We start from the raw sequence: 24,494 nt of genomic DNA, 5'->3' as shown, positions 1-24,494 counted from the left end.
CAGGCCAGGCCGAGGGACCCCACCAGTACACCATTGGGGCTGGAGAGGGATGTAAGAGGTTGGCCAGCCAGGGAGGGGCCACGGGAGGGCTCCAGGGTTTGTGTGCCCAGCCAGTCTTGCTCAGTCCTGATCAGCCGGACCCCAGCAGCAAGCTAACCTACTGGTAGGAGCGGCCCCCGGTGGTCAGTGCGCGTCATAGCATTTGGTTGACTGCCCCCTGGTGGTCATAGCGAGCAGTTGAGCTGCCTTAGCATATCATTAGCATATTACGCTTTGAATGGCAGACCGGACACTTAGCATATTAGGCTTTAATTATATAGGATGACCTGAACCCGTAAGTTAACATTGCCACCAAAGCAAAGGGGAAAATAGCCCCCCCCTCCCCCCCCACACACACACTATGTACATGTCCTCTCCTCCCCACTCCCCTTGCACTTTTCTAGACTTCAAAAAATGTTCTTCCCTAAGTTTTCCAAACTTTTCTGAATACTTTTAATGACCCTGGGCTCGTCCCTGGTACACTATATTGCCATGTACTCTTCCATTTAAGCCCCTTATTGATCTCTGAACAACTTCTCTGCTGAAATTGGCAGTCTTAGCATTCTCAAACTGTTATTTTAATTAAATCTTTATTATTTAAAGTATAACATATGCCCCCCTTTTTTCCTCATTGACCCCTCCTGGCCCACCCCTGCCCCACCCTATTGTCTGTGTCCACAGGTTATAATTAAATGCATCTTTGCTAGATCTCTTTCCACCCAACTTAACAGGCCTGATCCTTCTTGCTTTTTCTCCTTTTACTTCAATCTTCCTGTTTTCACTCTACTGCTTAGCCTGGGAATGTTGATTACACCTCCATGTTACTGAAAGAACTGCAGTGTATTGGTTTTAATAAATTTACTCCCTTTTAACATCTTTCTGAAGGAATATAAAGGCATGTGTGCTATCCGTGTTATTTTCCTTGGTAGGGCTTAACTCATTCTCATTTGTGATAGGGATAACATTCATTTTCTAATTGTATACATACTCTAATACAATTTAGCGTGCCCTTGTGAGCAAAATATCCAACTGATAGCTGTACTCTGCATTAGACAGCACTCCTTTAAGGTTGGGTGTACAACTGGCCACATCTGTGTCAACGCACCATTGGTTTGTTTGCTGAGGTGCGCAATGGGCATCTTAGGCAAAAGACACAAATTCAGGGGCTGCTGGTGGCGAACAGCCATCACTGTGTTGGCTCTGGTGAGATAAACCAGCCAATTAGGCTCTCCCCATATCATGAAAACACAGGAAAGCCGCCGAGCATCCAGCAGCCCACCCTTCCAGCTTAACAATGTTCCTTACCATTCACCAAATGTTATTAGGGTTTCCCAGTGGCAAATACGGTAATAAAACTCTAGTGCCAGGGTCACCAGATATCAAGTCTTTGCCTCCTTTACAAAATAAGAGGTACCCCATATTGATATGGTTTACTGATCACAGCACAATGGATATACCATCTGCCTTCTGGCTTCTCCTGTCCATCTCAGCAAGCATCAAACACTGCTCAGCACTCACCTGGTACATGTGGGCCACATTCAATCCGAGATATTTCGCCCCATAGAGTTTGCCATCAGGCCACTTGACTTCAACAACTTCTCCCTCGGCAGGAGGGCCCAGCTTCACACAGTCCCGGCTCTGCAGAGTAAACAGAGACAGGCTTTTCAAGACAGTGTCTAAGTGACTGCAGTTAGACCTCAGCAAATGATGAACTCCTGGCAATTAAAAGGAGTTATTGCTTCTGTGTTTTATGGATTATGATCCTGCATGGGTGTTCGGGGGAAGAGATATGAGCCAAAGGAGTAGTTAAAGATTCAGCCTACATCATAAAGTTGCAAAGGAACCACCATAATCCAAGCAGGAAAAAACAGCAGCATTTACATTTGTTATTTGACAAAGAATTGTTCAGAGGGTGAGTAAAATATACATAAAAATGCTTTAACTGAGGAAAAGACCAGCTAATGATTTATAACACCTGACATTTATGTAGCATTTTGCAGTTAACAAAATGCTTTAACATACATCTCATTCCATTCTCATGATTGCTCCATGAAGTAGGCAGAGGTTATTAATTACCCCATTTTACTGACAAGGAACCGGAGCTTCTGAGGAAGCTCTGTTAGGGAGGAGTGGAGCTGACAGAACAAGAGCTGAGGACACCCAGGTAAAAAAGGGGAGGGGGGAGAGAAGAAAAATAGGAGTAGAATGAGATGCCAACTAGGAGGCCTTGAGGAAGAAGCAAGGAAAAGGAACACAGGGAGAGATTGCAACACAGCAGGTGAGGCTGGGGGCACACCTCCTGTGAAGACCCAGGACCTCCCCCAATAGGTATTCTTCTACCGGCATCTCCCAATAAGTGACTAGCCCATTTCTTTCCACAGGTAATCATGGTGACAACCATACCCGTCTTCTCACTTTAGGTATTCTATTCAACACTGCCTCCTCCTCAGAGTAAACTGAATTCATCCTGGAAAATGCTTCTTTTGGGGACGGGGGAGGTGTACAGATAAAACAACAAAATGCTTTCATAGACATAGTTGCAAACTCTTAAATTTATGTGTTCAGTATAGCACAATACAGTTTTAATACAAAGGAATTAAATACTTGACTACTTTGATAAGTTTTTTGCACATTGAGCAATTCATGTTTTGCTAATACTGGTGTTTCACTCATGAGGCAAATCCGACTGATTGAAATGCACACTTGACCAATCAAGCTATAAATGCAGGTGGGGCATGATTCTGTGGTACAATGAGAGGCACACACAGGAAATATTTAGTTGTTTATGATAAGAAATCCACCATGTGTTACTTTTCATTATTAATAGAAATTCTACATTATAATGGAGTGGCCATTTTATTGTTGGGGTCGGAGTATACATGAAAAACTCAGCTATTCATTTTTCCCTCCATACGCTATGCTTCCATTTAGAGTTATGGACAAAGAAAACGACTGCTTAGAGGCTCGGCAGAATTGACCATCTGTATCGAACTTAGGCCAATAAAAGTAAGTTTATTCTTGGCCTTCATAATATTTGACTTCGGGCATGCAGAATTGAAAGGGCAGGTTGTAGAAATGTATCCCATCTACGTCCCTGGGTTTATCACCTCGCTTTCCATTTCCCTTCCAAACATGTATGTGGTACGAAGAACACTAGAAGGTGTAACTTCTAAATACATGCTGTCCAGTCTCCTGGGTTAGGGAGCCACATCAGTTCTGGGCTAACTCTGAGCTGAAACCTGGATGCTGTGGTGATGCTTTGGAACAAGAATATGTTTCTTCCCTCTCCTCAAATTTCCTTCCATGTGCAGGGAGCTCCACTAGGGTAATGCTCCTGGCCTTTTTTTCTACTCCCTCATTCATTTACTCTTCTAAGAGAATAAAGAGTGACTTAATTTTATGTTGAGTTCTGAAGGAGAGTGTATTTTCCAGCTATGCTCCATGGTGCCTTGGCTGCCACAGCAAACTCACAGGGGCTCTGTGGGATATATTCAGAAGCATAGCAACACTTACTACTGTTAACTTGTTGAGATGGAACTTAATCAATTGAACCTTTTGGTATTTCTTTTGGTCTGGGGGGTACTGTAAAAAATGTGCTGAGAGTGCCTGGCCGGTGTGGTTCAATGGTTGAGTGTTGAACCATGCACCAAGAGGTCACCATTTCGATTCCCAGTCAGAGCACATACCTGGGTTGTGGGTTTGATACCCAGTATGGGGCCTGCAGGAGGTAGCTTATTGATGTTGATATTTCTCTCTCCCTTTCTCTTCCTCTCGCTAAAAAAATCAAATAAAAACTTTTCCCCCCAATGTGCCAAAATATCTGCGGGCTGTGAGCCAGGACACTTAGGTAACTCCGTCTTAACCACTCACTTTCCCTTTCTCTTTGGAGCCACCCTGTGTTCAGAGAACTCATTATGCTCTGCTCCTTCTCCCAAGAGGAGCTGGTGGTGTCCCTAGGAGCTCTGTCTAATCATAGGTCCAATATTAGGAAACCTCTTTGCCTACAGATATAAGCCACACTCTACAATATCTGCTTTATTTTTAATAAAGATTTCTTAAATCTCCAAATCCTGACTTGTCTCTGTATATTGCTTTTCCTCGAGGAGGATAAGTTCTATTTATTGGAGCCTTCTTCACTCCCAACAGAAATTAAGTCAAGGCCTCAGGGAATTATGGGGGCTACACTCCCCGTTTACTCATCCACCAAAAACCACCACCAAGCAAAAGAGTTAGGACCTTAGTTTTATAGTTTTAACCTTCAACAGAAGTGTTTTAGCCTTTAAAATAACTCTCCCAAACAAACCCTGACCTGCAATTTTAGGAACCATGTCACCATGGTGTGGCAATGGCCACAGAAATATGGGCTAAGCAAAGTATAAAGTTTACTTGAAGTATTTATCATAAAACCATAGCTTTATTAACGAATGAAATATATGCAACATTATCAAGTGAGAAACAGTTATTTTTTAATAAGGTGTTTGACAGCTAAATGTGTGAGATACAGTTTGATATCTTTCTTACTATCTGTCAATCAGCCCTTTAATCAGAACAAACCCTAATTTGGACCCTGAAAAGCGCCTGGCCTTTAAGACCTTCTGACTCAGTCACAGCTTAGCTTTGCTCTGTATCAGCCACAAAGATCAAGTTCAATTCATACTCTTCCATATCAAAATCTAGGGAAGAGACTTCAGCTTGCTTCCTCAATCTTCTAGCTTTTAGAACTCTGTTTTTCTTTATTCCTAGTAGAAAAATAAAGGAAAAGAAACACAAACCAACAATATAATATAAAATTTTTCTGCACCACCAGGAGGCACTATTCAATGTCATGAGGGCCACTTCTCACCTTTTGCCAGGCCCTTTAGCTGGAAGTAGATATATTTGATTTGCAAATGCATTTGTTTAGTGAGTATTATTCAGTATTTAAATCCCAGCTACTTCCCAAATAGATTTAAGGCACTCATAGTAATACACAAAGAGTTATTTCTGTAACATCTAGTTTCCTCCACAGAGAAATGGCTTCATCAGGTGTCTCAAAGTTTGAGTTCGCCAGAGACTTTCTATGACTACATGGAGTAAAAAGCATTTAAACAGAAATGGAACCAGGAACATTTGAGCTGATGAGGAGTTGAAAGGTTTGATATTTAGGTTTTCCTGATCCCTCCAAAGCAGAAGCTACTGTCACAATCACTAATCTAATATCTATTTACTGACCACTGACTGACCGTGTGAGCCACTAGAGGGATCAACAGTGTCCAGCTCCCCAACCCACAGATAGACGGGGAGCATCCTGTCTGCACGCCGAGGCCTGACACACTGAGCTCCACAGCTCTGTGGGGTGGGTCTCAGGGGCCCTGAGAGGCTGAAATAGGCAGGGAGCACGTCAGCTTTGGCCCCCATGATTACTTCAACCAGAACACAACTTTTGATTTATAGATGGAGTTTCTGAGTAAGTTTTCATGTGGGAGGAAAAAAATTTGTTAAAAATAAAAGGTATGAAAAATAAAATGTCTAAACATGAGAGGATTTAGTTTGTGGAAAACCACAGCTTGACCCTGTTTTAAAGGTCTTCCCGCTGGCTCCCATGTCCCTGGCTGTGCCCGAGGAATCAGACAAGCGCAAGCTTCTTAAAGCGTGGTCCCAACCTCTGGAACACACATGAAAATTGAGACTCCAGCCCCCTCTCCAACAGTCCTAAGTGACCTGGGTGAGTTTTTAAAAGGATTCTGGAATCTGAGATGTTATATTATAGGATGTACATGCTAACAAGGTCTTTCCTAATGCAGCTGGTAATGTGCTGCTGGAACAAGTACACACCTCTGCTGGAAAATTACATGCATTAAAAACATCGACTAATGCATTTTTCTCAGTTGCTGTCTAGACCCTCAGAAGCAGTTTGCCCTCACCTGACAAAAATAGCTGTTTACCATTTGCAGTGTTGCCTCCAGAGATAAACATCCCTAAAAATCTGCCAGAGTCCTGTCCACGGGGACACAGGTGTCTAGAGCTGCCACTAAGCCAGTATCTAGAATACTAAATAGATGATGTGAAAATAATAATCACAGTCAAGGGTAGACGTTTGGCTTTGATTAAAGGACTATGATTAAAGGACTGAGATGGGTCACTGATTCAGGCAAAAGGACTGTTCATATATTCCTGCCAATGTCAAGCCAAACTCCTATATTGCTCCACCTACTACAGAGAAAAGCCAACTGCCAGTCTGATTATCTCAATTCTGAAGTTGTGTTCTTGGAACTATTAATGGTCACAAACTTCTACAAGCTGCTGTCCTTGACGGTTACCTGTCTTACACCCTCCTCCCCACCCATACCCACCTCTCCTCCTATCAAGTATGAACCAAGAAGCACGCAGCCCTATCAGTGCAGCTGTACCAAGTGAAGACATGGTGTGTGAATTCCTAGCAGTTAATCCACATATAGTTTGGAGCCTGTGATCCCCCCCACACACACACTTAGGAAAAATGCCTAAGTGACCAGGAGCAAACTGGTGCCGGCAGCTGCTGGCATTTTGAGGGATAATCGCCTGCTCATTACTGGGCTCTGGCAGGGTGAACAAGACTGACTGACAGCCAGGTACCAATCAGACTGGCTATCTGTCATTTGTTTGGCTGCCCAGCACCTGAATCCCTTTCTCCCCTTCAGAGTCTAAGTGGGAGCAGAGCTGGCCTGGCATTACTGATGCTGGAAAACACCAGATACTCCTTTGCCTTGCTTCCCTGGCAGCAAACACTGACAGGGGCCTGGCCAGTTGGCTCCCCTGCCCAGGATGTCCAACTTTTGACCAGGGATGCAGAGAAACAGAAGAGGAGAGGACACTCTCAGAAGGCAGCAGTAGCAGCCAAGGGCAGAGTCCAGGTTCAGGCTGACCACACAGGGGCAGGTGGCCGTGCCCATCCTGAACTGGTTCTGTGGCCATGTCCTTCCTGGACTGGTTCTGTGGCTGTGCCCATCTGGGACTGGTTCTGTGGCCGTGTCCTTCCTGGACTGGTTCTGTGGCCATGCCCATCCGGGACTGGTTCTGTGGATGTGCCCATCCAGGACTGGTTCTGTGGCCGTGCCCATCCGGGACTGGTTCTGTGGCCGTGCCCATCCTGGACTGGTTCTGTGGCCGTGCCCATCCTGGACTGGTTCTGTGGCCGTGCCCATCCTGGACTGGTTCTGTGGCCGTGTCCTTTCTGGGCTGGTTCTGTGACCATGTCCTTTCTGGTTCTGTGGCCATGTGCTTCCTGGACTGGTTTTAGAAGACTGTATGTTTCTATGGATTGATCCATTTTGTCCAGTTTGTCCAATTTATTGACATGTAGTTGTTCATAATATTTTCTTAGAATCCTTTTGGTGTCCGTTACTTCTCCTCTTTCATTTCTCACTTTATTTATTTGTGTCCTCTCTCTTTTTTTTCTTGATGAATTTGTAACAGTTTGTAAACCTTGTTGTTTCTCAAAGAATGAGTTCTTGGTTTCATTGATCTTTTATATTGGGCTTTTTTAAGACTCTATTTCATTTATTTCTGTCTGATCTTTATTATTTCCATTCTTTCACTCACTCTGGACTTCATTTGTTGTTCTTTTTTTCTAGTTCTTTTAGTGTAAACATAGATTATTTGAGATTTTTCTTATTTCTTTACCAACAGAGAAAATTCTGATTCAGTCGGTCCAAGGTGGGGTTCCAGGCTAGATGCCCTCCCAAGCAAACTGACACTCAGCCAGATGGAGAATCACTGTGAGGCCATCTCCCAGAATATACACTTTATATTCTACATATAAAGAAAAAACTAATTCTATGCTGCTTCCTCTATCGCTTCTCTTTAGTGTGAGCCTTTTAACAACCTGAAAGAAAATTTGGAATGCTTCTGCACTGAGGTGTCTTATCTAACTGGGTTCTGTGCTAGGTATGAAACAGTCACTTCAGCCTGCATGATAAAGGATTCAAGCCAATCCACTTCCACACTGATCCTCATAATTCTGGGAAATTCCAAGTCTAATGTCCTTTTTAATTATCCCCTTCCCCTTCCCCTTCTTCTTCTTTTTTTTTTTAATGGAAACACACACACCCTTTCTCTACTCTGAGATACTCCAGTTGTCTCTGTTAAGCTGGTCAGCTAATTCTTTTCCACCAGTCCCACTTTGCCAGCATCTGACACACCTGTCTTCTGGAAGACAGTGTCTTCGCAGAAAGAACAGCACTGACATTTGGTGGATTCCTGAGGATCACTGGTTTGTTAGTATATTCTTTCCCTCTGCCATAAGCTGCGAGTGAACACATGCCTGATAAAGGCACTGAGGTCAAGATGGGGGTTGTTTTCTGAAAGTTACTACATCAAGCCTCAGAAGGAATATTTCTAACAGAAGTTAATTCCTTATGCTATTAGAAACAGGTGAGATTCTGGCATGCAAAAGCTTTAAAAGGCATAGAAAGTATAAAGTTAGGCAGTTTCTTTGGAAATTAACTTTCTGGTTCTTTGAAGTGAGGAAGCATGGAAAAGTCAATAACCAGAGTCAGGGGTGACATTGGGGAGCTGATCTAAACAAAAGGGCATGTGAGGCAGGGATGCAGGGCGGCAGTCAGCATGTGTGGGCAAACAGGACAAGGCAGGAGGCTCTAAAAGCCAACAAAGGGTTCTCTGCATCCTAGGAATTGGAGAGTATGAACAGAACAAAAAGCATCATTTATTCACCAACTGAGGCTCTTGCCCCTCCTTTCCTCTCTCCCTCTTTCCTCCCTCACTCTGGCATATACTGAGTGCCTCCTCTGTGTCTAGCACTGAGCTCAGCATTGGGAAAACAGAGACAAAAATGGTCCTTTTGAGGTCCTTTCTACCAAGGACTTCAGAGTCCAGCAGGAGACTCAAACGTACACATGAATATCTACAATACGAGGCACTATATCACCCTCCATGTAAACTGAATTAATCACAGAGTCCCCATTTAAAACTCGCCTGCACTCACCTGGCTAGGTAAGCGGTGGTGCAAGCAGGAAGGCAGTGCTTAAAGACAGGTGCCTCAGGGAGCAGCGAGCTGGCAGCTCCAGCAACATTTTGCAGGATCACTAGTTGGAGCCTCTGGCATCAGCGATTCCATGTTATTGGTCAGGCTATCGCACTGACTGTATTGAGTGGTGTGGCCAAGCCACGGGGCCATTGCTGTAGCCCAACCCCTGTCTCAGCCTCTCAAGAGAGTTCTGGATGATCCCACCAACAGTCCTGATGCCCCATCACACCAGGGGCCAAAACACAGTCTTTCAACTTCAATTCCTAAAAGCCCTTGATATACAAACTACTTGAAGAGGAGGTTTATATATTTAAAGCTTTCTGATACTTCTTTTAGATGGTCTTTTAATAACCTCTCCTTTGGTAAAGGCATAGAAGATGTATAATTTCCAAGTGTTACTAGGAGTCTTGTGCTCAGGGACTAGTCCAGCCGTGGGCAAACTACGGCCCACGGGCCGGATCCGGCCCGTTTGAAATGAATAAAACTAAAAAAAAAAAGACCGTACCCTTTTATGTAATGATGTTTACTTTGAATTTATATTAGTTCACACAAACACTCCATCCATGCTTTTGTTCCGGCCCTCCGGTCCAATTTAAGAACCCATTGTGGCCCTCGAGTCAAAAAGTTTGCCCACCCCTGGACTAGTCCCTCTGACCAAGGCACTGACTACAAGTTTCTGGCCACCACCACCAATAAAAATAACCACAGTCACAAACACCACCTGTGTGTTTATTATGTGCTGGGCACCATCCTAACTGCTATATACATCGTATTTCAACAATTCCAATAATAATCCCAGCATTTACCTCAAATTTATGGATAAGATAACTGGTGTCAACTCCCATGCCCGGGGTTGTATGGTTGTCTGCTACACATCCAACTCTTCCCAGCGTGGAAAGACAGCAAGGCCACATTTAAGGACTGCCCTGGGTGGCTGCATCCTCCTCCCATTTATCCTGCACACACTAATGCATAAGGACCCTAGGATGAACACTCCACACACCCAAATAAGGGGGAAAGATTTCAGATCTTTCCCCTACTTATAGCTGTTGGAAGAGGCTAAATCAGCCGTGGGCAAACTACGGCCCGCGGGCCGAATCCGGCCTGTTTGAAATGAATAAAAGTAAAAAAAAAAAAAGACCGTACCCTTTTATGTAATGATGTTTACTTTGAATTTATATTAGTTCACACAAACACTCCATCCACGCTTTTGTTCCGGCCCTCCGGTCCAGTTTAAGAACCCATTGTGGCCCTTGAGTCAAAAAGTTTGCCCACCCCTGGGCTAAATGCACGAGGGAAATATAAATATTTATTGTGTCAATAAAAAGTTATATTGCAAAATGGAGAAAGACAGGCTTGAGGTGAGTATCTGTAGTGGTTTCTTTAAATAAAGGTCAGTTCCAAAATCTGAAAAAAGAAAGATGACAGGATAAAGGTAAAGGTAAGTCTTGTGGGGAAAGATGACTGCCCTGTGCTCACATGCCACCCAGTGGGGGGGAGAGGGGAGGAGGGGGGGAGAAATGCTTTGAGATCAGAGCACAGCACCAGCCAGCACTGGCCCTCTCTCTGCAAGTTCCCATTCTGTGCAGTGTATGTTTCACCCCTAGAGCACACACTGGGCTCACACAGGACAGTTGAAGCAGCATAGGCAAGTGCTTCCAGTGTCCCAAGTCACACTGCCTGGGGTCAAAAGCTACTAGTATTTTACCTGTCTATGTCTTGGCTTCCTCATCAGTCAAATGGAGATGATAATACAACCTTACCAGGTTGTTGGTAGAATTATAGCTAATATACAGGCTATCCAAAAAATGTATACATGCCTAACAGCTGATATAGCTCCATTGATGTTTCTTTCTTTACAGATTTAACCCATTGGAATTAAGTGTGTATACATTTTTTGAGACACCCTATAATTTAAAAGAGAATAGAAAAGCAAAGCATAGTGACTGGCAACTGGAAAATTTGACATGAACTGTGACTGAATATAATTTTATATCAACAGGGAGCATCTGGAGGATGATAGGAAGGACAAAAAACCTTGGTAGAAGGTGATGCTTGGGATTTAAAATTGTGAAGAGAGAATGCAATGAGAAGCCAATAACTACTATAGAAGATCAGAAAATGTTAACCTAGTTGAAATCCAAAATAACTCATTCAGGTAGGAAGGCAGGTGTCAACCCCCACACAGTACAGAAGTGCATGACGTGCCCTGGGTCACACAGCTACAAAGTGGACAGCGGGGCAGGCATTCACTCAACACCTCATGTTCAAACACCTCTTGGGCTCTAGAATCAGTGGTGAGAAAAACAGATGTGGTTTTTTACTTTGTGCAACTCTGGTGGAAAATGCAGGCATTAAAATAAATAACAAAACTTGGTGTGGTGAACACAATGATAAAACTATACTAATAAAAGGGTAATATGCTAATTAGACTGGGAGACCTTCCAGGAGGTCTTCCGGACATCTTTCTGGACAAAGCCATGGTGGAGGGGCCCAGGCAGAGGCAGTTAGAGGCGATCAGGCTGGCAGGGGAGAGCAGTTGGGGACGAGTAGGCTGGCAGGAGGGCGCAATTGGGGGTGAGCAGGCTGGCATTTGGACATCCCACAAGGGGTCCCAGATTGGAGAGGGTGCAGGCCAGACTGAGGGACAAACCCCCCTCCTCCCATGCATGAATTTCATGCACTGGGCCACTAGTACAATATACAGATGATGTATTATAGAACTGTATACCTGAAACCTATATGATTTTATTAACCAACTAGAGGCCCGGTACACGAAATTCATGCATGGGGGGGGGGGGGGAGGGGGGGTCCCCTGCACCCTCTCCAATCCGGGACCCCTTGGGGGATGTCCGACTGCCGGTTTAGGCCTGATCTCGGTGATCGGGCCTAAACCAGCACTCGGACATCCCTATCACAATCCTGGTCCGCTGGCTCCTAATCGCTGACCTGCCTGCCTGCCTGGTCACCCCTAACTGCCCCCGCCCCTGCCCCACCAGCCTGGTCGCCTCTTACTGCCCCCCCCCCCCCCGCCAGCCTGGTCGCCCCTCACAGCCCCCCGCTGGCCTGGTCATCCCATGCAGCCTGCTGTTCAGTCGTTTGGTCATCCCTCACTAACCCCACTGCCGGCCTGGTCATAGGCAGTCATCTTGTGAGGGCGTGAGGGTTAATTTGCATATTATCTTTTTATTATATAGGATGTCACCCCAACAAATTCAATAAAAAATTTAAATAATAAAACAGAAAGATAAGTGTAAGAATTGCTATGTATGGAACTAGAGTGTAAAGCAGAAACTTTTAACAGAAAGATTATTAGCATAGTATGTGGTTACTGTGTCTCAGAGGGCTTCAAGATACCTCAAGACATGGGAGAACTAACATGAAAATTTGACACAAGAATGTGAAAGAATCCAGATTAGGAAAATGAGTCACAATTTAAAGAATTCTCAGAAAGGTCTTTTAAAAAAATAACTTTTTTTCCTGATCATAAAAATAAAACATGCTCATATGGAAACTGTAAGAAGGTGGTAAAGTTGAAAATCATAATCACCTATGATTACACTCTCCAGAGATCATCAGCAACATTCTGGTGCATTTCCTTTGAGGATTTTTCCCTTTGCATATTTATATTTTATATGTAATTGGGATCATACTGTATGTCCAATTTTGAGCCTGATTTTTTCCATGTACATATGAGGCCATTAAATACCCTGTGAAAACATGATTAATAGCTGCGTGAATATTCATGGGGCCCTTTTCCTGGCTGCAGGGAGAGTGTCCGGTGGCCAGATCAAAGGAGCAGAGCTGCCACGCCTGCCTGTGTGGTCAGGGTCTGGCACTGTGTTCTCACACCTCAGAGCAACATTTTGAGTAGGACATTGTCCAAAAAATCCCATCCTGAGTTTCCCGGAGGAAAAGCACTCTGAAAACCACTTTTTCATTAAATCATTCATTCCTTGTCACGACAAATATGTACTAAGTGATTCAGGCAGGAGGATGGTTTAGTTTGGATCGAGAAGACCCAGGAGAAAGCTAATAGCTCTCTACAAGCTGTGAGTGGGGAGAGAATATTTTTTGGTGGTATTTTTTTGCAAGGGGGCGGGTCAGTTGTGCTCTAGAGGTCACAAAGCAAGACTGGCTCGTATTTCAGAAGCAGTGTTTATTTTTAAATAATTCTTTATTGTTGAAAGTATTACATATGTGCCCTTTTTCCCCCCACTGACGCTCCTGCCCCAGTACTTCAGCACCCTATTGTCTGTGCCCATGGGTTATGCATATATGCATACAAAGTCTTTGGTTGATTACCACCCCCCCTTCACTCTGAGATTCCACACTCTGTTCCATGCTTCAGAGGCACTGTTTAGAATCCACACAAAGAAGTCAATGCTTCCTAATAATTACAGCAATAAATTGGTAGTGAGCTACCTTTCGCTTGCAGTGTTCAACAAAGGGCCTGAGAACCACTCACCAGGGGATGGCAGAGGAAACTGCCTAGAGTGGGTGGGAGTTTGAGGGTCACCGAGGAGGAGGGGGAGGGAATGGGGTGGGAGGGGACTGCAACTTACCCCTTAGCCAGTCTTATTCATACAGCAGCCCTGAATTGAGCCATGGCTACTCAGAACTTCTAGACAAGAGACATCTTGGCTAAGATTCTCTCATGGAAAGACCTGCCCACTGGAAATGACAGGCAGCGCTAGGATTATGGTTCTGAAATGTCCTAAGCCCTTGTCTAAGTGCTCTCTTTTTCACTGAAGTGGTGGGAATGGAGTATGCAAAAGAATGGGAGAAAGATCAGACACAGAGGACGGTTATTATTTCCCTTAATCCAGTCTCAGTCACTCTCTGGCTATACTCCCTTCGCTCTTTATACCAGCTTCTGCTGTGGTCAAAGAAAGGGAGCATCTTTCTGGATCAACACCCCAAAGAGGAGACCTACTCATGCAGCACTACCTTACTTTCTGGTGAGCACACAGAAGATCTGCTTTAACTTAACCCAAATGGGTGAAGCAAAAAGTGTAGGATTAATTACGACTGGGCTGAAACCTAAGAATAGCTTGGTCTCCAAATGATACTGCCATACAGAAATGACAGACTACCATGTAGTGTGGAGTTATGTAAACAGCTATTTCCCAGCTTCTGGCCTCACACTGCCCACACAGGTAGTCTTTAAAGCCTGGAATCGTAAAAGGAGAGCGTGTGTGTGCAGAAGAGTGGACAGCTGGCCGAGGCACATACCCATGCTTATAGTCAGAGCTGATTACGGAAAACTGCATTTCTCCTCGCCAGAATCAGAGGAAGTCTATGAGAGCTCCTAGGTCAAATGCCCCCATTTTAAAGAGAAGGACCAAAAAATGAAATGACTTGTACAGAGTCACACCTCAGCAAGAGATGGATACAATTTAACTTTGCATTTCACAGCCAGCAGTGCAAAGTTTTAAGCAAATGAGTAACATCTGGAGAGGATTTTAATGAGAGGATTAAAAAGGAGTACCAGAAAGGGGTGAAGGAAAACAAAAGGATTTGGGAGAACATGATTTGTCAAAAAATGTCAGCTCACATTACGTTAAATTCAGAAGCAGAGAATCCTGAAGTATATGTGTACAAATGAAGTAATCCGGACTGGCCTCAAAGTTGCAAATGTGCCTGAGCATCGCAATACAATGGGAGCAGTTGTACGCTATAAACGAGTGGTTCTCAACCTTCTGGCACTTTAAATACAGTTCCTCATGTTGTGACCCAAGCATAAAATTATTTTCGTTGCTACTTCATGACTGTAATGTTGCTACTGTTATGAATCGTAATGTAAATATCTGATATGCAGGATGGTCTTAGGCGACCCCTGTGAAAGGGTCGTTCGACCACCAAAGGGGTCACGACCCACAGGTTGAGAACCGCTGCTATAAACACTTTCCATGTAAGCTACTGCTTCTATCTCTGTTCATTTAACATGTCCTTCCTTTCAGGTTTAATGCAAATGCATAAACTTAAACAAGCACGTTCATAACAGACTGTCTCGTGAAGAACAGGATGTAATTACTACCAGCCTCTTTCCTCACAGGCTAAATGGGAGACAGATAAATAAGATGGTTGAGGAGAGGATAATGCATCAATCTATTTACTCAACATTATTACCCCTACAGGGAAAGCAGAAATTTCCGAAACTCCCCAAATGATTCTTGTGTTGTCAAAAGACTGTCAAATCGAAATAATCTTAATGTGAAATTAAGGAGAATATTGCCGTTTGTAGGTTTCCAGACAAGAATGAAAATAGTACGTAGATAACACACCACTGTCAGATTTATCCAAACATGAGCTTTTAATTCAAAAGCTTAAGAATACATTAGAGGAAGGCAGTGAATTTGGCTTTACTGATCACACTCTAGCTTGGAATAAATGCCTGCTTCAGCATTACATTGAGGATTATTTTATGCCCTTTCCCTGATAAATATCGAACCTTTGAAATACTGACTACTCTGTTCTTTTTTATGCCAGATATTAATCTTTCTTTAAAGCCCGATTCTTGCTATAATCTGATTTGCTTAATGAACACTGAGTAGTCAGTTAATTAATATTTCATTTATGATATTTTTTTCAATCTCCCTCTCCCCTCCCTCCCGCCCCCCCCCCCAAAAAAAACCTCTGTGAGATTTTGTTAGCTTCCTGTTACTTTCCTTGAAACAAATACCCATAGTATTAAATTGATACAGATTTGCATATACTGGCAACTGTAAGCCAAAAATATGTCAAATGGGGGGAGGGAGTGCAGGATATATGGGTATATGAAACAGGGGATCGCTGGAGGTGTTGATGGAGCCAGAACAGCTGAGCCTGGCTTTTGTAGGTAAAAATAAGAGGTGGAGAACAAGCCCCCAGGGATGATACTGTGAAAAATAAACATGGAAGTACAGGAACATAAAAGGTGACAGCTTTGCCAACTAACAGTCTAAAACATCTATCACTAACAACTAATTAGCAGTAACATTAATAGTATCCAGAATGTGATTCCTAGATTTTTTGCTTTTAGCAAGTCAACATGATGCCAGGTGCATTCAAACCAACAAAGATCTGCACGCGTGTGCACGCACGCACACATATGTAGTTTACGTATGCATTTGAACACCTTGCGATATACAAGCAGCAGGTGGGACTGCACCCAGATGTGGGGTACTACAGGACTACTTGTATTTTCATCTCAAACCCTTCAGTATTTCTTTTTTAAATATATCTTTATTGATTTCTAAGAGGAAGGGAGAGGGAGAGAGAGATAGAAACATCAATGATGAGAGAGAACCATTGATCGGGTACCTCCTGCATGCCCCCACTGGGGATCGAGCCTGCAACCCAGGCATGTATCCTTGACTTGAATTGAACCAGGGACCCTTCAAGTCCGCAGGCCAACGCTCTATCCACTGAGCCAAACCGGCTAGGGCTGTATTTCTTGAACTTCAGCAGCCATGGGTGTTATGCACAACACGATACATATGCAATTGTTAAATATTAGCTGCTAATTCTTGTTATTACTCCTAACCACACACATTTGTCTACCAACATGTCAGTGACCCCTCCCTTTAAACAAGGATATGAATCTAAAAAATAAGGGGTGTGCAGGACTCTGGAAGGGTATGCCATCTCCTTCAGAAAACGAGAGCTCTGTCCTGGCCAGGTAGCTCAATTGGTGAGAGCATCGTCCTGATATGCCAACGTTGCAGGTTCAATCCCCCATCAGGGCACATACAAGAATCAACCAATAAATGCATAAACAAATCAATGTGTGTGTTTTTTCTCTCTCTCTCTCTCTCTCAAATTAATTTAAAAAAATTAGCCCGGCCGGTGTGGCTCAGTGGTTGAATGTCGGCCTATGAACCAGAAGGTCAAGGTTCGATTCCCGGTCAGGTCACATGCCCAGGTTGCAGGCTCTATTCCCAGTATGGGATGTGCAGGAGGCAGCTGATCAATGATTCTCTCTATCACTGATGTTTCTATCTTTCTTTCCCTCTCTCTTCTTCTCTGATCTCAATAAAAATATATTTTTAAAAATTAAAGAAAGAAAAAAAAAGAAAATGAGCTCTTCCTAGGGCCCACAGCAGATGCATCATCCTTATGTGGTTCAAGATGTGGGAGCCCTGGGGTGGGGGCGCACAGACACTGAAGGCGAAGGGGAAGTAAAAGTCCCAGGGGAGGAGCAAAGACTGCATGCGCAGAAAACAGGGTTGGGCCATCTCAATACACGAGTGCTCAAGAGAGCTATGGACGAAGGGAGTTCCGATGAGCTCCACAGGGAGGCCAAGTGTACGTATGTGTGGTTACCTCAATTTAAATGTTTATGTGTCAAGATGAAAGCCCCATAAAGAGTTAAATATGACTCATCAATTTTGGTGGCCATATTGTCATGTTGAAGAATTACTTGGGCAAATATTCACTGTTTTATCAAATGGGTGAGAGTGAGGTAATTATGTGTGAGTGTGCGTGTGTGTTACAATATATCCATTTAGAGATGAAAATGAAGGGCCATACTATTTTTGAAATATAGGATGTCTATTCTCACACGGTGGGGCATGGGCTTTCCACTCAGCCCCTTTCAACTCTGAGACAAAAAATAAAACAAAACGCCAAACCTAAGCTTTGGAAACTAGGGGTCTTGAAATGGCCCTAAATGCAATAAATGCAGTGAAGCTGGAGTGACATGGGAAGTTACCTTTCAGTCAAACCTGAGAACAGAGATCACTGACTAGAATGGGCAGGGTCACTGCAAGCCCAGAAATATTTTGGATACATAATCCCCTCAACAAAGGAGCTCACTCTTTTGGCTCGTGGCTCTCCCACAGCCAGGAGGACCCCACATACAATGGACTTATGGACTGCAGCTGGGAATACAAACTAAGCTAGCCTGATGCTGGACTGGACACCTTCTCCAAAATGGAGCAAAAACTCATCACTGGCACTGATTTTAGCCTGTTAAAAGCAAAATGGGACTTCTTCCTTCGCAGGAAAAGGGAAATGGGACCCTAGAAACTCAGGATTGTAATTCCACAAGAAAAACTTTTTACAATACCTCATTTCTCCTATGCAAGTCTCAGAAAATTCCTTTTCTCCAGATATCATAAGAAGCCCACTTTGATAAGCCACAGATGGGAACAAGTACCTCTCCCCACCAATAACAATTTTACCTTATCTCACTATAGAATGTCACCTATTGTTAATGGCACTCACATTCATTCACAGTTCTCTTGAAGTTCTTATTTCAACAGTGCTTCAGATATTGGTTACTTAGCATGCAATCACTAAAGCCTGATTTGTTATGTGCTAATCACTATTTTTATGGTATAAATCAGATAAACTGCTTTAGAAAACTTGATTTTATCCGTATTTTCCCCACCCCCAAAAGAGAATATCACATATAAAGGAATTATTGGGTCACATTATTCTTAATTAAAGGCTAAAAAGGGTAAATATCAAGCATGTTTTAAAAACAGTTACCTATACATATATCCTGAGAACTATAATGCTGGAAATATACATAATTTAAAACCCCCTTCCCTTTTGACAAAGTATTTGTCATTAATTTGCAAAAGTCATCTTTTTCAAGCACAGATCACATAAGCATTATTTATTAATGGAAAATCCTACTCAGACCTGAAAAACCATGTATAAATCATTATATAACACACTGTACTATTATAACATTTAGAGGAGTTAAACATTCTTTATGTTTAATGGCCCTAGATAAGATATCTAAATCATAGAAGACTTAAAAACGTCAATATCCTCCATTTTATAGAAACCAAGAAATCAGATGGTGCAAAGCAGTTGATTTACAGAAAAACACACAGCCAGCAAAGGTTAGAGCAGGTCATAGCTTCCAAGTTTTCACCCACTTCTTAGCAGAGAGCATTTTCTGACTGTGGAAAAGATTAAAATGTGAAAGAAAAAAAATGTACCCAACCCAATCTCTTTCCACGTTTCCTTATATCATTGTCCTCCCTTTACCCACATACTCTGATCTCAAAATATAATCTGTTTAGTAAAACAAAAGGCTAGATTTAATACTGGTTCTGTGTCACCTGATAAAATCAGCTAAATTCTTTCAAATAAGATGTGAAAAGGAAATAATAAAATGAGGGCAGTGTCAGTTCATCACTAAATAGACAATATTGACTTCTCCTGGATATATTTGTCAAATAATAACCTAAGTTCACTCTATTACCAAAGTAATTTAAACCCTATGGTCAAATAGGAACATACACTCTGTTAATTTATGAGCCCAATATCTTCAGGGATGTGTTATCAATGTATATGCTATATCCTGGTTGGGTAGAGGGTCTCAGGTCCTCAGTCAGGAAAGTGCCGCTAGGGCACCACTCCTGAGCAGTCAGATGTCATGTGCGCCATTCCTGAAGAACCCCCAACCAACAAAGTTTTCAGAGCCTTCCCTGGCAAATTTCCATTGATTCTAGAAAAGCCATGGTAGGGGCTGGGAGGAAGGAAGGTAGTTAGGGGCATCAGTCTGGAGGAAACAGAACAGATGGTCTGGGATGAGGTACAACTTCCACCTGACTTGAAAATCGGGGCACCTCAACCCTGATATGCCAGGAGGGATCTGAAAGTGCTTCCTGGGGTCCCAGGGTAGAGATTGCTGCTGGGAACAACTCTTTTCTTAGTTTCTCAACCCTGCCCCTCAGATGTTTTCCTTTGTCTCCTTCCCCTACTCGCAGAGTGGGAACAGGAAGCTGTTTGTGTGAAATCTCACACAGGCACTGTTTAATTGAACAAGCAGGAACCAAGTTCTGAGAACACATCTTCTGCAGCGGTTCTCAACCTGTGGGTCGCGAACAATGAAAATACATCCTGCATATTAGATATTTACATTACGATTCATAACAGTAGCAAAATTACAGTTATGAAGTAGCAACGAAAATAATTTTATGGTTGGGGGTTACCACAACATGAGGAACTGTATTAAAGGGTCACAGCATTAGGAAGGTTGAGAACCACTGTAACATTAAGACCAGAAAAGACAGCATAAACTACTAGACGGTGAAGAAAATGAGGGGAAAATAATGGAGGCTCACAAGTTTAAGCAATGTGTTTTAAAAACACCTGAAAGAAAAAATCAGCTCTAAGAACTTCAGTTTGTACCATACAGCCCACAAACTAAAGGCCTTGACAATACATCCCTACAACCCTGAAGAATATAGTTCTCATGCTTCTTCCACACATCAGCCGAGGCCGAAAAATGCAGCGAGTCCTCGTGGAAATTGCAGTGATGGACTCTTGCTGTCGAGTCTCTAAATGGTCCTGTTTCTCTTCGCATGCCCACTGGTGAATGTGAAGTGGTCATCCTAGAACTATCTAGATCCCGATGCACCAGCCTCCTTTCTGGAAATGAGCTCTAAGTTCAGACTTAGAAAGGAACCTGTCATCACTCTGGGGTCAGCATGGGCTGCCAGAGCTTAAAAGGGGGCCTGGAATCTCTATGCTCCTTGAGTTCTCTCGGGTGGGCAACTTCCATTCCCATCAAAATTGTAAGAGACAAAAAATTCATCAGGAAGTGTGTCGCAATTTCATAGATCGACAGGTGGAGGCTCATGGCAATACATCTTTTATTACTGCCCCTGACAGCTACAGATTGCATGCTGAGTGTAACTGGGCTGATACACACCTTCTGCAGGTGCACCGTGGAAAGGAGAATTTTTGGACATTTTTCTAGCTATCACAGATAAAGGTATGGAAATAAATTTCCTGGTAGTCCAAAGAATGTTTCTCTCTACAGCTTCAAATACTCTCTCTAGTCTCGTAAGCCTAACATGGGCATTTTAATGCTTGGTAAACTTATTTTAAAACACGACAGGCCGGCCTGCATGAAAGGTTCTCTTCTCTGGGTTTAGAAAATGATTTGTAATCAGCGATTCTATATATAGGGAATGTGAATTTCCTTACTAAAGCATCAGGCTTCAAAAGGGAAGATATTCATGACATACATAAATCGTTGGGATGATTAAACTTGATATTCTAAATCCGATTTTCACAGTTAGACAACTGAAATTGTGCTATACCCGTACAGCAGTTCTAGCTAGCAAGCACCACAGCTTAGAGAAGTTCCTTCTTCAGTAGCCAGTAACACTGATGTCACACTGAATTTGGGAAAAGAACCTTCCCAGCAGCACTCACACCTGATAAGCACATTGGGTAAATTAGTGTAGATGAATATCAAAAGTAGAAGTGGGACAATCACAGCAATTAAACCACATGGCCTAACAATGATGGTGTAAACATACTTACATTATATCATATAGGGGAATCAATATAATTTACATGTACTTAATTACAGTCATCCAATATGCCTTAAAGTTAAACACCAAATTCCCCGATCTCAAACTGAAGTCTAGGTGACATACTATAATGGCATTTAATTGTACAGCTTTCATTAATTTCAGTGAGAAGCACAGACCCCAACCACCCTTGCATAACCCTTTAAAAGCTTGCCTTAAACCCCGTGAGTTCACCTTGTGGAGCCTGGACAATGACCAAGACCAAGTGCATGGCTAATGGACTGGATCGACAGAGTGCTACAAACCGGCTGAAACAACGTGGCCACTGTTTCATCAAAAAGGAAATAATCCTCTGCCACAGAGTCTGCCCGGCCCCACAAGGTAAAGAGTCTTCTAAAGTGCATCAGGATCAGACATTTGTGATGATTAATTTATGTGTCAACCTGATTGGGCTGCGGAGCACCTGGATATTTAGTCAAACATTACTCTGGGTGAGTGTGTGAGGGCGTTTGGATGAGTTTAATATTTGCGTTGGTTGACTGAGTAAAGAGTGCCATCCCCAGTGTGAGTGGGCCTCAGCCAATGAACTGAAGGCCTGAACAGAACAAAAAGGGTGGCCTCAGCCTCCTCCAGAAAGAGAATTCCTCCTGTCGCCTGCCTTGAACTGGGGCTCGGCTTTTTCCTGCCTTTAGACTCTAAATGAAAAGGGCTCTTCCTGGGTCTGAAGCCTGTGGCCTCACACCACACCTGCACACCTATCTCCTGGTTCTCAGCTTGCAGACTCAGATGGAACTGCACCATTGGCTCGCCAACAGCAGACCTTGAGACTTCTCAGCCTCCATAACCACATGAGCCAATAAATCACACTCTTACACACTTTTAATATATTTATTGTATTAATAAATACAAACACACTGATTGGTTTGTTTCTCTAGAGAACTCTGATGGATACAATATTTTAAGGGAAAAACATCTCCCTATAGAGCCATCCAAGATGTCCTGGGAATGCCTCACTTAGCACCAAGATAACAAAGAGCAGGAAGCCAACAAAGGGCGGGATTACTAGAAAGTAGGTGAAATTTGAAAACACAACATGATTGAAACCTTCCTACTTGGTGTAAGAGGCCTGAAACAAGTAACCAAAAATGTCAGACATGGGATGGGGTGGGGAGAAATATACAGGGAGGAAGGATTGGATGAAAGAGAGAAGACCTGCTTGCAGATGACTATCATATTTTTCTCCTGAAGAAATTAACAATCACACATATTCAGGTAGGTCCCCCTCCAATCTATGCCCCTCATCACTGCACATGCTGTCCCTCCCTTCAAGGGTAGGGCTCTGACCACACACATGTGCCTACATAAACCCCCCAAACCTTAGCTGAATATACTAAGTAATGCTAACTAAGCTGTACAAAATTTTGCTTTTCCATTCCTGTTGATTTCAGTGCCATGGTGCTTCTGAACAATCTTACACATTTTGGAGCCAGTGTTCTCACAACACCCGTATGTACTTAGAAGCAAACTTAAAGTTTCACAGAGAATCGGAGCAGACAGTGTCAAAGGAAAATTTTATGGAATTTCAGAAACTTCCAGGATCACAGACACTCTTTTCCAATGTACAAGTTAAAGACGTTCCAGAGAAGCTTACACCTGGCCGGCTGTGTGTACAGATGATGTGCTGTAGATTGGGCACCTGAAACCTGTATATTTTGTTAACCAGTGTCACCCAATAAATTCAACAAAAAGGAAAAAACAAACCAAAAACTGGCTGGGTGTACGAGGGCTTGTGAAGTGAAAGGGAAGTTAGGACTCAGTATGTCCTACCACGGACAGAGACCTAACTATTTGCTCAGCTTTGGGGATTAGTGCTCAGAGGTCTTTTATCACCCCACAATGCTCCCCACCCAAGTTTTCTCTCTTTTGCTGGCTCAGGATTCACAGTTTGCACAAAAGAAGGCTGATTCTGAAGTGAGTATTTTGCCTAGGCAAGGCTGGCCACAGCCATGGGCCTTGGTCTCCTGTATATGGTCAGGCCTTTCATGACCTTGCAAACCCCTCTCCTCCTGCTTCAAATTGCCTTTCTTCCCAGGGGTTAAAAACACATGTTCTAAAGCCAGGCGCTGGGACTAAATACTCTTTCTGACACTTGCTAGTTATTTATCTCTTTGTGCCTCAGTTTTTTCAGAAACAAAATGTGGAAAATAGTAGTGCCTAACACGTAAGGTTGTGAGGAGGAAATGAGTCCACACACATTAGGTTTCTGAAGCAGTCCTGGCCTTGGACATGTCAGTCAGTGTCAGCCTGACTAACCCTGGGGAGTCTCCTACTCATTCTTCTGGACCCAACGGGTGATAAGTGGCACCCGGTTTATTCATGGTATTGATCACACTTATGGAAAGCACCCATTTACTAGCCTGCTTCCTCCCCCCAACTGAGCAGGAATCGCACCTTCTTTCTGGTTATTTTGCCAGCTCCCAGTGTGATGCTTGGCACACAGGTACCCAGTGACTGTGCATTGAGTGCCCAAAGGGACCTACTCTGACCAGTTAAGCATGTTACCTAAGGACTGCAGTTTATGTGTGGCGATGGCAATGCAGCAAAGTGAAGCTCCAGTTAGCATTTTGCAAAGAAGCACAATTCACCCTCTGGTGTGGGATCAAGTCCTGGGATTGTTAATTTGTCTACCTTCATTTGCTTTAAAACCTTCCAAATATGGTCACTTGTGTTTACAAACGTGTGTCTCTTAACAGCATAGAGAAGTAAGCATTAAAAGCTGACTAAGTCAATGTTCCTTTGGCCCCAAGAGACTGGAGATCTAGAAATATCTATGAGCAATCTCATATGGTCACCTGTAATTATCAACTGCACATAACACATAGTTATTGCTATCAAGTCATTAAAAAACGACCTTCTAAGTACAAAGAGCAAAGCATCAGCAGACCAAGAACAAGGCAGAAGTTACAAATACAATATTGAGGCCTGGCTCCCCCAAACGATAATTCCCTTAAGCACATAAGGGTAACAAAATGACCACTAGACTAACCCTGACCCGTTATCTGGTTGATCTCCGTTTCAAAAACCCTTCCACGAAAATTGTTCTTCTTTAGAAACATCCTGCTAGAAACAGGCTCCTGAGACATATTCACCTGATCCTCTGAGTAATTCCCAAGAGTTCATTG

At 43.2% G+C, this 24,494-nt stretch overlaps 1 protein-coding gene across 8 annotated transcripts in view; it reads right to left on the bottom strand.

The window, feature by feature from the left end:
- The window catches only part of KDM4C (lysine demethylase 4C), a 335,140-nt gene that overhangs the window by 7,139 nt on the left and 303,507 nt on the right, over positions 1–24,494 (bottom strand). For all 8 annotated transcript variants that reach the window (XM_036331119.1, XM_036331121.1, XM_036331122.1 and 5 more), the window contains one exon: positions 1,558–1,677. In XM_036331119.1, coding sequence (XP_036187012.1) covers positions 1,558–1,677 — 120 coding nt within the window. The remainder of the gene's footprint in view (positions 1–1,557; positions 1,678–24,494) is intronic.

Source organism: Myotis myotis, unplaced genomic scaffold (assembly GCF_014108235.1).
Source record: "Myotis myotis isolate mMyoMyo1 unplaced genomic scaffold, mMyoMyo1.p scaffold_m19_p_12, whole genome shotgun sequence".
Classification (NCBI taxonomy): Eukaryota; Metazoa; Chordata; class Mammalia; order Chiroptera; family Vespertilionidae; genus Myotis; species Myotis myotis.
Note: the sequence above shows the minus strand (reverse complement) of the source record. Positions and strands in the feature narration are given on the sequence as shown.